General features: G+C 43.3%; 1 protein-coding gene across 2 annotated transcripts in view; it reads right to left on the bottom strand.

The window, feature by feature from the left end:
- CACNA1I (calcium voltage-gated channel subunit alpha1 I) overlaps window positions 1-17,586 on the bottom strand; it is a 158,799-nt gene that overhangs the window by 74,243 nt on the left and 66,970 nt on the right. For both annotated transcript variants that reach the window (XM_086469345.1, XM_086469351.1), the window contains exons 2-3: window positions 16,056-16,167; window positions 14,950-15,083 (exon numbers count right to left, since the gene is read on the bottom strand). In XM_086469345.1, the coding sequence (XP_086325471.1) occupies window positions 14,950-15,083; window positions 16,056-16,167 (246 nt within the window). The remainder of the gene's footprint in view (window positions 1-14,949; window positions 15,084-16,055; window positions 16,168-17,586) is intronic.

The following is a 17,586-nucleotide window of genomic DNA, read 5'->3' as shown; positions in this document are numbered from 1 at the left end:
CATGTAGAAGCAGCTTCACGATTGAAGGAGTCCCTGTGCGTCAGTCTGTTATGGGGGGTAGGTATATACACAGAAACCTAAAGGTCTCCACACTTGGTAAAGTCCTATAGAACTTCCTTTCCTCTCCTAAAAAAATACGCCCCCTAGAGTATTTGGCTGAGGTCAGACCTCTGAAGGCAAAAAACCCCTTATTTTTAAGCAGTAGCAGAACAACCTGAAACACACTACGTCAGATACCAAATAAGCAAATAGCCCAAAAATACATCTAATTTCAAAAAGTGATCTTTTCTGAACTGCAAGTAACCAAATGAGAAGTCCTGAAGAACACCATGAACCTCACAGAAACTGAGCACAGGGTAACAGCACAGGGCTAGGGCTGAGATAAAATCAGTGGACAGAGATGACATCTTTTCTTAGACTTAGCCATACAAAATTAATTTTAAAATAGAACCTCTGTTCGAGTTTTGCCCTCTTATGTCTAGAGCCATGTTGCTGGCATTACAATAGGAGTAACCTTAACCAGGTGCACATCACTGCCCTCTCCTAGCTGGAATGAGCTTGCCACCTACACGGCACAGTCTGTGTGTCACTAGAAAATTAATAATTGTTAAAGTAGCAAGTGCAGGTCCTTTCAGAGCACAACAAATGCTACCCTAGCGGCAACTGTGCAGTTTAGCCAGCCAGTGAGCCAGCCTCCTGCAGCCCTCGGTGGCTGCAGATTTGCTGCGATTATGTTCCAGTTTAGCCAGAAAAAAAACCCACCAAACAGTAAACCGCTCTGCCAATGAAAACAGCAGGCTGTTCCTAGGATGGGTCAGAGAAGGGCAACTGGTAAATTTTTCAGAGAGCAACTTCTAACAAAAACGAGCTCAGCCCTAGCAGGCCCCAGGGCTTCAGCTTGTTTCTCAGACCCCCTTCTGTCTACCGTTATTCCTGAGGCCTTCTGGTCTTAGCTGTAATAACAGAGACATGTCCAGGATGCTTAAATCCTTGCAGATGAGTTATACCTATTGTAGTCACATAAATTATATCCAAAACAACTCCAGCACAATCCAGTGCAATTTTGCATTAGGGCAGCTTGTTCTTGCCTTTTCATTCCTAGTGATGGCTTTAGCATCCTCTTATGTTCATGCTCCTCTTTGCACAAGGGTAGCATGCCCATACCGTGATGGACTGCAGGTGGCTGGGGTGAAATGAAACTCCACTGGTTACCAGATTACCAAAAAAAAAAAAAAAAAACCATTTTCTGTGTAGGTTAAACCAATGAATCCAAATATTGTCTCCTGTCTTTAATGAAATAGGATCTCTAAGCAACTCTGCTAGAGTCTTGGGCATGTGCAGCATTTCAGGGATTGACAGCCCAGCTGGTTTTCTTCTTATGTTTCTCCAGTCAGCCCTGCTGCCCACTGCCTGGAAACCCTGTACATTTAACTCCCTCTAGGGTTTGGGCTGTATTCGATCTCCTGTTGCCACACGTGGAGGTAGTGACAGGTTGACAAAGAGTGAAAAAGGCCCATTGCAAGAAGTGATCAGCCAGAAACTGGCAGCGTATTTGTGCCAGTAGGTTCACATTTTCCTGTGTCTGTGTCTCAAGATCTTGTGATGGTGGATTAGGTGCATGGTGCTTATTTGGGCTCTCAGGCAGGCACTGAGCCTTCAGTGCTTGGATCCTTATTGCACCAGCAACCCTGGGAACCTGTTTGCTGGGTGTTCATAAACCAAGAGCAGGGAAACCTTAAAGCTAGTACAGAACAGTTGCCTCCTTATTAAACTCTAGGAGCTTTCTAGGCTCCTTGTCCTTGCTTTGTGGCAGCTCAGCACCATGAGCAAGAGTAGCCCATCACGACCTGACTGCCCTTCATCTAGTTCTCCCCTCTTTCTTGGCTGCTTTAAGCATGTCTTGTTTGTAAAAGCCTTAGCTTCTTTAAGGTTCAGGGGCAGTCAGACAAAGTCTAGGATGTGGGGGGAAAAAAAAAAAAAGAAAGAAAAAGCCTGTGCTGGTTTGAGCTGTCCTTTCCCCTTATCGTGATGGGGCAAGGGGAAAAGTGTATCTCCCAAGGGAAACAGCAGCTCATTTCTGGCACTGCTAAAGTATTTTGCGGCCTCTGGCGTGGGTGGGTGAGTGCAGGGGCACATTAGGAAGCTGGAACTGTGCTAAATCAGAGAGAAATTCCTGATCTGTGATGGAATTTGAGCACTGAGCTGTCAAGATAATTGAATTTATACAGTAATTCTTCTTCCCTCACTAGAGATTTTCTTCTTCAAAACTTGCTGCATGAAACTTCTGGAAGGAGAGGGGACTGATGCACGCACCATCCCTACACCATACGGCTCAAGGTTGATGTATGGTGGGAATGATGACAGGGTGGAAAACAGAACAGGGCACCAGCTGCATGCATGGGGTTCATCCTGCAGAAGCAGCAGGGATACCTGGCAGGGAATGCCTCTCTACTTGAGCTCTGTCTCCCTCCCCATTCTCAAGGTATCCCACCTCCTCCCTACATCCTTTCTCTCTTTACGTCCCTCTGACTCACGCCCGCCTGCAACATTTCCACCTCTCACTTTAATCTTCCTCCTTCCAGTTTTTCCATTTGCCCCTTTTCTTCATCTTTTTCCACTTTTCCTTGTACCTTTCAATTCCCTTCCCAGTCCTTTCTTCCCTCTTCCATCTTCCTTTATTCCTTTTGCCCCTTTCCCTACTTATCATCTTCCTTCTTCCTCCTCTGACTCAGTCTCTGCCTTGCTGATACACCCAGATAAGCCTGCTCAGCTAAACACACAAGAGACCTTGAGTTTAACAGAGATGAGAGCAAACTAGCGTAGGGAACAAGTGCGCAATTTGTTAGCACACTGACCCTGTCCAGAAAGTACCTGGTCTGGTGTAACTCCATACCATGCCAAGCCACTGGAGCAGACAGTGAGCGCACACAGGGATGAGGGGGCATGCAAACCACCAGCACTGCAAACCTTCACTGCTCGTAAGGGCTGATGATAGCAAAACAGCTTCATCAGCTACAGCTTGGCATTTCTTTTGGTCCTCTGGACCTGTGAGCTCGAGAGAGGGCTTGGATCTGCCTTGGCACTCTCCACTTCTCCAGCAGCAATGAAACAGGAGAGAAGAGTGATGCTTATTGTCCAACAGCAGAAACACACAGCCAGCGTGGCTCTGTGCAAGGCCCAGGAGAGCAGACTGACCAGCAGGATGGAGGAATAAAAACTAAGACTATTTAACCTAGACATAGCAATAATATGAAAACCATGTAAGGAGTCCAGAAAATTCAGACTTTATCTTGCTATATGTGTAACCCAAGATAACACACATAGCAGTGTCTGGCTAGCAGGTTCCTCACAACTACATTTGATGAAATCCATGATTAAAACAGTTCAAACATTACCATTTACCTCTTCGTATTCACATCTCCTTCTACCTTTATTAAATACTTATTAACTTTGCTAATCTTACCTCCTGAACTTCTATTTGCTGAAAATTACCAGCCAAGAAATAATATTTAAAATGCATTCTGGAAACACTTATGAAAAACACCGAGGCAGTATTTTTCTTATGACACAAAGCCAGTATGTTTTTGACAAACTCAAAAGCTGCCTAATTCCTCTTCCCTGATAGGGATTTTCAATTGAAATCTAATTAACTGCAGCCTAATCAATTCATATTTCTTTGTCAAATAAATTTGGGTTTGGCACTGAAGCCAGAAACTTTGCAGCTTTAACTTCCTAGCTGTAATTTCAGGCTTGCTGAGTCTCTGTGCAAAGTGAAGCTTTTCCTGCCTGTGGACTTTTGTTTGGTCCTTGCATCTATGAGCACCTGAGGTGACAAAGAGAGAAGGTTGTTTGGTTGCTCTTCACTCCGAATTCCTTCAGCTTCTCAGCTATGTCAGGGGTCTAAGCCTGATGTGTACCTATACCATGACTAGATGCGATTCAACCAAAGTCTTCTGTATACAAGAATATGCCTTTCTGTTCTCAGCTCCTTGATTTGGCCATCAAATTCCACAAACTGGAATTTCTACCACTTCGAAGATCCAGAACATAGGAGTCACAGGGAAAATAGAAGACTATGTCTGACAGTTTTTGCTGTCTGAATTTTTAATTCAGATATTGGTGCCAAAAGTTGGAGCTGATGTCTCTCCATTTACCAAGATGTCTGTCCCCCTGATCTGTGAGCCATGTGTCCCAGAGCTCAAATCTCCCACCTGCTGTTTGTGGGGTGGTGGTGGGAGACTCATCTACCCCTAAGTCCTCCCATCCCTCTAGTACACACCAGGATGAGAGGAAGGTCTCACTGCCTCTGCTCTGGCTTCAAAGACTGTGGCTACAACACAAAGAAGGAGCAAAGCCTGTCCTTCCACTGGGCAACATACTCCAATGGTCCCGTATCTCCCCTCTTATATTAATGAGCCATTCTGATGAAAAGAAATTAAAAAGCATGTGCATCACTAGATCCACCCAGCCCTGGCCCTCTGCGGCCGGAGACGTATCAGTGGGCAGGGAACGTGGAGAATGGGGCTGGCCAGGCTCCCCCAGGAGCTCTATTACCTGAATCTGTGGAGTGCAAAAAAGGGAGGGCAAGCAGCAAAATCCACTTACTGGTACCCACGACTGTCTAGATAGTGAGGGACCATCAGCATTCAAGCAACAGAAAGGAGGCAGGAGGAAGAACATGAAGCTGAAGAGCTAGAGCATGGGGCATGTGTGGCGTTCAAGACACCTCCTGTCAGCCCTTGCTAAGACTGACATGGCCCAGCTTGTACACAAGGAGAGCTGTAAGCAGGCAGGCACAGGTGATGGATGAATCCAGTCTCTCACAAACCCATCTGGAGATGTCAGAAGCAGAACCAGAAGATTTTGACAAGGCCTGCCCAGATGCTGGGCAAGAGAGGAGGGCCACTGCTCCTACTCTGAGTCTGCAGCTACAGGACGAACATGTACCAGCAGTGACAAAAACCACAAGCTACTTGCTAGCCCCAGGACTGCAGGGCTCCTGGGCAGGACCTATTTTTTAAGATTTCTGTGCTATGCCAGCCCTTCTGCTCTGGAGCTGGAGCCACATCCTTACTTGACCCCAAAGGTTCTGGGGCCTATGGCAGAAACTAAAGACTCTCTCTAGGTGTCCCCTTTTCCCTGCTCAGAGGGTTGTGTTGTGGCCCATTCTCCCAGTTCCTTCGCTTGCTCACAGCTGCAAGAAGGCACAACCTTTACCGGTGCATCAGGAATGGGCAGAGGCTTCAGACAAGCACAGAGCACCAGCCCGCATGGGGTGTGCTAAGCACATGCATCCTCCCAGCCACATCAGGGATGCAGTCACCTATGGACTCCTCCTTAATAATGTTGTCTTCATAGTTGCTCTGGTTCCCAGCTGACTGGTTCTTTGGACCTGATCTTTTGCTATATGGACATAGGTTGCTCCGTGTTGCAGGAGGCATAGGGCTGGCAGGCAGCCCCCAGCACTGAACCTGCTACCAGCTCGCTTGATATATACTTGAAGAGCAAGCCGTGCAGGCATTTGCACACATTTTGCAGTTTGGTGCCTTCGGGGCCAGGCTTCAAAATGTACCCTAAATAAATGAGCTGAACTCCTTTCAACACCTACTGCAGAAAGGATGGAATAACATCATATGGGATGTGGCCAGACATTACACAGTAGGCCTCTAAATTGCTCTGCAAACCACAGTGTACTCAGTTAAGTAGTCCTGCTTATTTCTGAAAGTTAGAGCCCATCACGCTGCAAAAAGACAACTCTCCATGGACGTAAAAGCTGAAAGACAGAGGAAAAAAATAATCCGTGCTAGTAAAACAAGGACTGCAAAAATGACATAATTTTCCCCCTTTATTAAAAAAATAATAATTACAGAGGCTACAATTCTGATAGTAAAAAGGCATTTCTTCAAGGAGTGACAGATCAATTACTAATTACACAGTCAGCTCCAAAGCTATGATGCTTAGTATTCTTAAAAAAAATATCCTGCAACTGTTCCCCTCTCCAGTACAAAACTTTTTTTTTCCTACCTTTTTCTTTTAATTGCTCTGCAAGCAAAAGCTGCTGAAAGCTTCCAGAGGCAGTGAGACTGGTCCCTTGCTGCCTGGAATGTGATTATTTCACACCCCTGAACACTCAGATTTCTCTCCAAACAGTGTACTAGGAAAAAACGTCAGAGTTTCTTAATAGTTTCAGAGACATGATATGAAAAGACATAAGCAGGTTTTCACACTGTGATAAAAAAGCCAGAGGGACTCACCAATATCAGATGACTGAAAACAAGTGACGGGGCCTCACTTTTGAAAACCAGGAGTCTAAACACAGGCTCTGAGCTCTGTAAGGGGGGGCGGGGGGGGGAAGGGTCCAGAGAGCCTGCTGGTGTTGCTTTCTTTTTAATACTTTTTTTAAATAAAGCTAAGGATTCACATGGTAGGCAATTAGCTTTTAGGGAGGCAAAAAATCAGAGGCAATAATTGAGAACTATACACAACACAGGCAGGGTACCACTGCCTCCTTGTTTTGATTCTTCTCTGGTGTGATTCATTTCGTTTTGATGACTGCTTTTATTTCAATATGTTGCACATCTATGGCTAGTTTTACTAAGAGAAAGCAAATGAAATAATTAGTATCATTAAGGAGGAAAAAGTGAGTGTGTGTTGGGGGGAAGGGCTGTGCTTCTGATATTTCTGCCTTTGGTTAAGATGCTATTTAGCCAGCTACTTGCTGGTTTCCATCTTTATCTTATCCCTGCTCAAAACACCTAATTGCTGTATTTATTACAGTTTTATTTAACTTGCCATGTTTTTATAGAAACTTTCATTTGTCATTGAAGATTAGCTAACCAGGATTTTCTGAGCATTCTGCTGTTTACATTGCTGCTAATAAGTCTTTAATGGTCCGAGATTTTAAAGTCATAACTATGCAAATTCTGGCCAGGTCCCTGAAGGACCATAGTTAATTAAAAGCAAAGAGAAAGCAGAAGATCAGCAACACACTTCCCCATCTTGTGAGACTGAGGCCAACCAGTGTTTCAAGCTAAGCAGCATCTTCCCAGTGTGGAAGGGCACTACACAGTGCCAATTTTGTTTCCTTGGAATGGGTGGACATTTGAGGCTGGGGGGCTGGTACCTCTCATCATTCAGAGACCTGTCAGCCCCCTTTCCTGGGCTGAAATGCAGGGGGATGAATTTGGGGCCATAAGCATAAACTGGTGGCTTCCCCGTAAGCAGAAAGTCAGTGTTCAGAGGTACACACTGATGCTGCACAGCTTTAAAAAGAGCCTGGACAGATGGATTTAGGAAGCAGCGTCACTGCAGGTTTATGGAAGAAAGGACGCAATATCTAAGGAATTAGGGGAAAGCAGAAATCAAGGATAGTAGATAACTATCTATGGAAGCTGCATGAAGCACTCCTGAAGAAGCAACTAGTCAAAGGGCACAGGGAGCAAGCAGAAATATTCTGCTCAATCTAAGGGGCTATCAGGCGTGCCTGAGAAGGAGTCTCCAGCTGTACAAAGATGCCAGAAAACCCTCTCCAAAGGCTGCATAACTACCCAGAAAGGAAAGGATGCTTTGGAAAAGAAATTAAGATATCAGGATAGCTGTGCTGCCATACTGTAAGTGAGATGACATTAAAAAAAGCAAACTTAGGAAGGTTTTCAAACTTCCAGGACAATATTTACCCATAATTATGTGTTTTGAAATTAGTTGGTTTTCTTATGATATGCCACAGATTATAGACAATTTCTGAAGAAGATGGACAAGAAATATTCAGCTGAGCTCCTCGGTGGCCCATCCTGGCCAACAGGCAAAGGAGATGATGGAGCAATCTGGTAATGAACTGCTGATTTGGCCAGCCACATAGGGCAGAAGACTTGTAGAGCGCTCAGCTACCTCTGGAGAAGCAGAAATATTAACCAGCATTTCATTAGACGAAGAATTAGGAAATTGAGAGATAGACCAGTCAAGAGATTGTAAAATGAAAGACCAAAGGCGAAAGTGATGGAATTATGAAAAAAGTTAATTCTTACAGAGCCTCCATGTCAAGAACAAAACTAAATCAATGCACTAAAAGATGTAATGGGAAGAAAAACAGCATCATCTATACACCAGTGCCAGGGGCCTGAGTAATAAAGAAAATAGAAATTGTTCATTTTATGAGCATAAACAGCCTCAATGGCATTAAGAAAGCCTGGTGGGAAGATCTGCCGGAAAGGCATATTAAAATCAAAGATTTTAACCTAGCTAGAGAGGCTCAAGTGGACAGAAAGGGAAGGGGAGTAGTACACTGTCAAATATGGCATTTTCTAGTATGGATCAGTGACAATTTGGAAATGAATACTTACGGATTAATTTTCTGCCATATAGAGAATTCCTCATGGCCAGAGAAATGGGCTGACAGGAGCCTCATGAAATTCAACAGATAAATGCAAGGTCCTGCAGCTGTGCTGGACTGGCCTGCTGCCTAAGGACTGATGGGTAGCGGCTCTGCTGAAGAGGACCTGTGGGTCCTGGGGGACAGCAGGCAACACACAGTCCATGCGAATAAGGCTGATGGCATACCAAGCTGCACCAACAGAGCCAGTAGATGAAGGAAGGGATTATCCCCTTTACTTTGCACTTGGTAGACCACATCTACAATACAACATTCAGGTTTGGGCCCCCCAATACAAGAAAGATGTTGATAAACTGGAGCAAGTTGAGTGGAGGGTCACCAAGATACTATAGGGCTGGGGCACTTGGCTGGTGAGGAGAGGCTAAGGGATGAGGGCTTGTTCAACCTGGACAGCAGATGATTTTGGATGGACCTAATAGCAGCTCCTTGGTACCTACAAGGAGGTCAGTAAGGAGATGAAGTCAGGTTCTTCACAGTGGTGCATGGCAGGAGAACAAGATATAAATATGAGCAGTGAAGGGAGGTTTAGACTCATTATAGATATAAATCAGCAGTGGGGCTGGGCACAGAGAGGTGCTGGTTTTCAAGACTTGACTGAGCAACTCTGAGCAACATAATTTGAGTTTGTTGTTGACCTTCCTTTGAACAAGCAGATTGGACTAGAGACTTCACAAGGTCCTTTCCAACCCAAATTATCATATTAACCCAATGATCATATGAACGTGATTTGGTACGTCATCCAGATCACACTAGAAAACAGACTTACTAGCTCTCTTGGTATTGGTCTGTAACTCATGGAAGAAAATCCCTCCCCCCTTGTCCATCTGCAAGAGTTGAATTTGGGCAACATGTGCTGGGGACGCCTAAATCTCCTTGCAGTTTTCCAGCATTTACAGTGATGTGCCTTACAACTCAAAGAAAATTGCATTTAAGGATGGAAGATACAGAGATGGTCTATTGAGTGCTGTTTCTTTTTATCATAGAACTTAAAGCTAGGACTATTTGATTACATGTGTTATGTACAAATCAATTAAGATCACCAATAGTACCAGATATACTTGATGGATTAAGGAGGCCATATTCACGTAATTGAAAACACACAGAACCAGCCATGCATCAAACTGGTCAGTATAAAGACTTTAATTCATGAACTGTGGATGACAATCAAGTGGTGTTTAGGAATATTTATCAGGTATCCAAGAAGCTTCAATGGAGGCAAGAAAGCTGAATGGGCTAAAAAGATAGTACATCAGTGAAAGCAAAAGCAGCAATGTAATAGCAGGAAAAGGGAAGCTGATAGCAATGAATATAAATTAGGAGATGGAAATTGTAGAAAATTCGTAAGAGAATTGAACGAGCACATAAAATGGTAAAAGTTAATCACTAGAACAAAAAAACAGAATTGTCACGAACAGTGTAAAAAGTCAGAAAACTTCAATTAAAAAAAAGTTCTATGAGGAAGGTCAGATGATGTATGTGTACCATAGATGATAAGCTAATTTTAACTCCAGCTGTGATCAAGTATTTTTGGCTGTGCATACCAAAATAGCGATATTCTAAGATAAGCAGGCCTGTACGATTTATATCCAAAAGTTTCAAGAGAGATGGACAGAAAAGATCTGGACCAGTACTGATGGTTTTTGATTAGTCTCAGAAAACTGGGAAAGCATCCAAGGGTCAAAGAAAGTCTGATGTTGTGCCAGTACTTTAGAAACACAGTGATAGCAATAGGCTGACTGGACTGATGCTGATCACAGTACAGTAATGAAATCGCCAATATGCATCTTTGATAGATTACAGATTAAAGGTGGGTAATAAAATTAATGGCAATCAACACAGGTTTAAGGAAAAATAGACATCAAACTAATGTGCTATAATTTCTTATGAGATTACAAGTCCAGTTCAGACAAGTAATTATGTTGATATGGCTGGAATGACATGAAATCATCATGACATACATTAACATTAGCTGGAGAAAAACTGGCTAAGTAATAAACCTCACATGCAACAGTAAATGGGGACTCATTCATGAGCAGATGCACTTCTGTAATGCACAATTCTTGCTGCTCTATTCTTTATTTATTTATCACAACCTGGCAGAAAATTTAAAAAAAAAAAAAAATCACTGATGGATTTTGCAGTTGAAGCATATTTTTGGGAGAACAGAGAAGAAATGAAGAGGACAAGTCAGCAACATAGAACAGTATGAACTGCTTTGGAAATGCAAATAATATGTATTCCAGTGTGAACAAATGGAACAGCATACATCTAGGAACAGTTTGCTGTTTCTACTAAGAGAAAGGGATTTTCTCTCTTCAGAAGAGGAGACCGAGGGGGAAAAAATCCCCAATCAAACAAGCTTGGAGCCAATGGAGAAAGCAGCTGAATGAATTGATAGGGAGATGCTGTGATTGATTAGATGGGCTACTGCAATGCTGGGCTGTAGGAACTAGTCAGGCTGAAATAGAGAGACAGCATTACCACTGAAGGCACTGAAACAGCTATATGGAGTACTGTGTCTTGTTCTGATGTCCACCACTTTTAAAAGCTGTTAAAAAACATTGCAAGTATATTTCAAAATGCCAAAATATATAAGTCATACCATTCCTCCCATCAAAGGCAAGGGGGGGGGGGGGGATTTGATCATGTCTTACAAGATCTATGTGTCAAGCTCCAGCGTGACAATGAAGAAAGACAAAGATGGGGCATTCTCTGAAAGACAGACCAGCCTCTCCTCAGCCATTGGACTCCAAGCAGCAAGTAGTTAAGGAAAGATTTTGGACATACTTTGGGCACATACTTGTAATCACAATCATCCCCCCAGCCACATAGTGAAGTACTCTCTCCCTTAACCTACTTCCCTATTTACACAAGTAAACTGCTTATCAGAACATGTTGTAGGGATGACACAGAAGAGGGCAGAGACAGACATCATTCCCACCACAGATAGTTAATTACAGCACTTGGCTCAAGAGAGGCACAACAACCACTCCCCCAGTGGAATTAATGCCCCCAAGGCCAGGCAGGCTGCAAGAATTCACTCCTTGCATGGGAACCCTCAGGACAGAATCACGTAAAGGGACATCTCCCTTCCCAGAGGGACAGTGTCATTGTCTCCAATCAAAGGTGAACACAACTACCTCACAGAGTACAGCAAGCAGGAGAAATTGCTCACTTTTTTGCTAGAGAACTGCCTGGCTTAAAAAGTGATAAATGCTAGCCCAGAAATAAGTGACTGTTCTAATTCATGCGTGTATAGATGCTGGCTGACATTTCCAATATGATTGGTGTTTGCATTACCCCAACTTCCAAAATATAGTAGGCTCTTAACTTTAGGAAGCTACCCTCTGAAGTTGCCTCAAGTCAAGCTCTCCAAAGACACCCATCACTGTGGGAAATAAATGATGACAGACAAGACCTAATCACAAAAGTAGGGGAAGAGGGACTCTCACCAGGACAGACAGTGATGAGCACAATCTGCTTGAAACGTCTGAGAACCTTCAACCTCCTGTTGCCAGTGAACAGTTGGGAACTAGAGCACCAGCAAGCTGAATCTGCAGCCCTGGTTGCTTGTGCGCACTAGGGTATTTGCATTCTTCAACCCAAATTACCTTGCTCAGTTTTAGGAGCTCCAAGGGGAACAATGAAGGAGAGTGTTGACTTAGGACTGTTGTTTTGGGATTTTTATAATATTTTCTAAAAAAACAGTGTTGAAGATGATTGGGGGAGGGAGTGTGCGAGAGTGGAGAAAGTTCTGGTGATGTCAGCTCCTATCGCCATGGAAACTGAACATTTTTAGTGACAATGGAGTCTTCCTCCTTGAGCTGCTGGGTTGCGTGGGGAGCAGGGGCAAGCAGGGCATGGGCACACGAGGGAATTCAGCTAACTAAAACTATAGCTTCTGGCTTTCCAAGGAAGTGAGGAAAAAGCTACAAATGAATGCTTGAACACATGGTTTACATAACCAAATAGCAGCAAATAGTCATTACGCTCTTTGATAAAACGTGCTGTCATGCAGCTAGCCAGATGGAGGTGTCTCAGCTGCCCAGGAATGCCTGACAGAACAGTCCCTTGCCTGCACTTTGCTTTTCCATGCTACAGTTCATTCTTCCAACCTTTACTGCCTCGTTGGTACTTATTTGGAAAGGGACAAGGGAAGAGGAGGGGCTTAGAAGTACATTTCTTATTCTTGAAATTGAAAGAAGCTGCACGTCTTCTAGGCAGTGCATTACTTCCCAACTTCATGGACATTTTCTTGAGAGCCAAATTGATGACCTCCCTTGCAGGCAGTGAGAGTCCAGGGCCACGAAAAGACAAAGGCCCTTAGAGAAAACTGATTAGCTTCTGATCAGGATCTAACCCACTGGCATGGAGAAAACATGCAAGACCTAATGCAGGATGTCTTCTCTTAGTCGGAACGCTAAGATAGCATCTGGACCCAGAGTAAGCTGAAGCCATGATCCAATCAGGATAAAGCTTGGGGCTTAAATTTGAGGTTAAATAAAAGCCTGCAGTCTGTATGTAAGGGCAAGTTTGAACCTTGGATTTGATTTAAACAGTGCAGACAATTTTAATGAATTTCAAAGAATAATGAATTAATAACCACAAGCTTTTATAACTCGAAATACATTATATAGTCATTAGTTCTATATAACTAAATGGAAAAATCTTTCTTTAGCAGAAGTCTTTTGAGATCAGATATTCTAATGAGATTACTATCATTTCAGGCTGACACCTCATGAGGACAATTGCATAGAAATCAGGAAACAAATTTCTTTCAGTTTTGGACCTGAAATGAAAAATCCTCCACACTGATTATTTTATATCTAAGGAGTCAATTCCAAGTCTCCTTGACATTGAAAGGAGTTCAGATATGAGCTTTTTTCCTAGTACTGCTATCAGATACACAAAAGACTCTCTCTCCTCAAATTTCTGCCAGCAACGGCAACAGAGAGAAACATACAAATGGGGTTTACTCCCTTCTCAAATAGGTAGCATGGATTTCACTTGTTTCCTGCATGGAGTAAGCACTTGAGCTCACCCTCTTTCATTTAGCAGTGTCCCACTGATTTCACTATCTCGCCAAACAGCACCACCCACATACCATGCTTGCAGGGACACCAGGCAGAGCAAGACCCATAGTTCCCAAGCCTCTTACCCCGTATGCCAATGATCCCGTGCCCACCAGAGAGCCTTCCTCCCAGCACACCACAGCACATCACCCACATGCAGGAGCACCATGGGCTCCAAGATCCCCCTTTCAAACACACTTGTTCTTTCTTCCTCAAAGGCTGCTGTGCTAAAGTCTCACTTTCTCTGCATCATGTCACCAGCAATTTTGCCACCAGGAGCTCAGGCTAGAACATACAATGATCTGGCTTTTCTCACCACCATGTGTCAGGTGCTTTAACTTAGCCTTTCCTAATGAACTCACAGTCCCATGCGGGGCCATTTTAAAACAGATGCTAATCACAGCAGGCTCAGACACAAGAAAGGTCTTCCCATCTCACACATGTTGCAATAATTCAGAAACAACTTTTATCTGCCTGTTCTGTTTTCATGTACAAACTGGCCAAGAATCAGGCTTCAAACTTTTACAACTGAACTGAATTTGAAAAATCTTTGCTCCCTCCAAGAAGCAAACAATTATATGCCCCTCCAGGGAGAATGACTTTCAAGTCTTGCTGTAGAACAACTGTGTCAAAAGCAAATATAAAGACAGTGCTGCTCTGCACTGCAGGGGAAAACTCTGCAAAGTGAGCTTGAACTCACTGCTGGCTCAGTCAGTAACACACATACTTCCAGGTGACAGCAAATGAGAGTAATTCCTTGCTGGGAGAAAAAGGAAAGTGGGGGTTTCTCTCTGAAAAGATGTTCATTTTTTTTGCTGTGAGAACAGCAATATTACATATTTATTTCTGACTTTTTTTTTTTACTATACCACAAGGCAATCTAATTGAAAATAAACAAATTCCAAAAAAGCACATGCACTGGCATCAGAGACGGACACTTTGCTGTGATTCAACAGGCAAATCCTGATAGGCTTTCCACTTCATACATGCAGAGGGGAAATCACAGCTTCACCATAGCAACTTTGTTGTGAAAAACACTCAAATGTCAACTTGTCCCAATAGTACCGTGGGCAAGGACAGTGCAATACAAAGACAAAAAGCCCAGAGTAACAAAAATTACATTCCTGCCTTTGAAACAGTGCTGCTGGAAACACAGAAGCTAGCTCAGGTCTGGTAAGGGTTACACCTCTTCCACTCAGATATTTTAAAAACAAAACAAAACAAAAGTTTCTGGACTAGCTCTTCAGCTGGTACAAATTAACACCATCTACTGAAGTTGGGCGGGATCTGCACATCAGCTGGGGAGTTAAGCTACCTTGTCTGCTGTTTCTTCCATAAACTGCTAACCCCAGCAGTTATTACAGTGATTCCAGTTCAGCAGATGTGCTGCAGTAGCACCAGAGTGGAAACTTTCCCCTCAGTTACATCATTCTGTTCCATGCAAGATTCCAGCAAACACAGAGCAAAACCCAGAAACTATTGACCTACCCTGCCATGACAATGAAGAAATCCAGGCGGTTCCAGGTATCTCCAAGGTAACACTTCTTGCCAAAGATCCCCAGGGCCACCATCTTTAGGACCATTTCCATGGCAAAGAAGATGAAGATGAAATCATCAAATACCTGCCAAACAGAAACCAAATGTTTGATAAGCATTCTCAGCCTTGGAGTTTAAAATGCAGAATGTGAGACAACTACAATTTTCAGTACTTCTGAAAATGAGTTCAAGCCAGGACTGGAAAAAGCTTCTTTTGTGCAGCCCTGGCATCACATCTTCCTGCTGCTCAAGTAATCAAGGGGCTTTTATAGTGTTTTTTTATTTTTCCCCATGGGTGAAACAATTGATGTAGACCCAGAGACTCCTTGCATGGACTGGAAAGGAGATGTTGGCTCAACACCAGCAGGTACAAACCCAGCTAGGGAAACACCTTCCTTCCAAGGTCTCCCAGGAGGGATTCCCCATCACCCCACTGAAAATGGCTCAGATAAGGACATGGTGTAGCTTCATGCACAGCTTAGATAGCACATACCAATTAAGGATGGAGGCTTCAGATATCTGAATGTCACAGCCTCAGCAATATTATAGATGACAACCTTCATGTCACCTTCTCTTTGGGGAAGCAGCAAGCACAGCTAGTACATAGGCTAGATATACCCATGGCCCTTCTTGGCATACCGTGGCATATCTTCTCCCTTTGGGCATTCTGAAGACCACGGTACCCATGGACTCAGCAGTACCCTTGGAGGCTGCTATTCTTTCCTGCCTGGATGCTGTAACCTTAGTTATTTCTCCCTGGCTTACCTCTGAGCTGTGTATCTTGCAGCTGTCTATGTCAGGAAACCCCTGCTTATGCACAGGATCAGGAAGGTTAGCAACTGTTCTGTAATGCAAGTAGACTTCATTCATTATCTCTCTCTCACCCCATTCCCCTCCTCAAAGCAAGCTCTTGCCATTTTACAACAGGATAGTTTACTGCCAGGAACATTCTTGCCAACCTGTCTGGGAAGGTGTTGCTCACACATTGAAGGAAAGCACGCATGAAAATTTGTGACTTGGACTGACTCACCATTAAAACAAGAAGGAAGGTTGCTTACCTGTAAGATTTTGCACCTGTCAGAAAGGCAGTCCATATCCTCACACGGCTGGTACATCCCCAGGGTAACACAGTTTAACAAAATCACCATCATGCTGACACACTCAAACCAGGTGGAAAAGAGTCAAGGAAAACTTCTGTAAAAGCATTATGGCTGAAATAAGCTGATTTATAATATTCTTATGTTTTTCTCCCCCTCAGTTGCTCATTACTCCACTCCTCGATCAATCCACAACTCCTTTGAAAAGGGGAAGGTGGACGTAGTACAAAGACCTAAGTTATTTCTGTAAATCAAATCATTGCCATAGTTAAACACATACTCACTCCTCTCCTGTTTCCTTGCCAAGTCCCTTCCCTCATTGTTTACTGAATCTTTCAAATACATGGAAGAGACTTTCCATGGTGGCTTATACTGAAATGTAGCAGAGATCTCTGTGATCTAGGGACCTAAATCAAAATGGACAGCTGGATCTCTATGTCACCCTAGTGATTACTGCCCTTCTCAGAAAAGGATACAGCACAAGTCTCCCTCTTCCCTTCTGAGAGGAACTTGGAGATAAGGAGTTGCCATATTGAAACAGGTCAATGGTCCATCTAATCTGTTATTCTGCTTCCAGCAGTGACCCACGCTGGATAAAACTCCGCAATGTGCCTAATTAAGTTATTCAGTAACCATGGGGGAAATTGTGTTTCTGACCCCAGCTGGTGATCTGTTTATGCCCTAAAGCATGAGGATTGATAGACCTTATAATTGTTTTCTCAGCTACACTGGTGTCCCTGCAGATGCTTCGCTTATTCTTTTGAATCTTTTGTTGATAATTTTACTAAAATATCTGCTTCGATAACAGTTGGCAGCCGTGAGCTACACTGCCTAATTACACTTTACATTAAAAATTGTTTTCTCCTATTTATTTTTAATTTGTTACCTTTTAATTTCACCAAACACCACTTCATTTATATATTACAAAAGAGGATTAAAATGGTGTATTTGCGTGACCTTCTCTGTGCTCTCCACATAGTCTACCTGCTTCCTGTTCACCATCCCCCTCCTCCTGAAGAAATCTTGAGACCCGGTACACACATATCCAAGAAGTCATTTACAGTATTTTAGCCCTAGAAGTGGGCACATCTCTGTGATATCTTTCCAGCATTTTCACTGCAAAGCAGCGATGTAGATCTAATGAGACTGGACCTCCAAACTCTGGCAGAATCATCCTTCTTGGGTATTTTTAAGACACTTCACATAAACATATCTGCTCAGTTTCCATTTTCAGTTTTTTAATTTATCATTTTAAAATAACAGACCCAAGAAATCATCCATTTAAAATATAAGCCATTGATCGCATCCATTTTCAGTTCTTGCAGAACTGAATCCAAAACAGTGCTCTGTATCTCTGGTCACTTCTGAAAGACACTCAACATCTATGGTTCATTTTGAGCAACTCTTCTGTGCTCATTCTCTGACAGTGATTCATGACTAACCTGCACAATCTGATTTAGAAGATTATTAATTCTTTCTCTTCTCCCCCACC

The sequence above is a fragment of the Leptosomus discolor genome, chromosome 1 (assembly GCF_034619465.1).
Source record: "Leptosomus discolor isolate bLepDis1 chromosome 1, bLepDis1.hap2, whole genome shotgun sequence".
Classification (NCBI taxonomy): Eukaryota; Metazoa; Chordata; class Aves; order Leptosomiformes; family Leptosomidae; genus Leptosomus; species Leptosomus discolor.
This window is presented reverse-complemented; position numbering and strand designations above follow the sequence as displayed.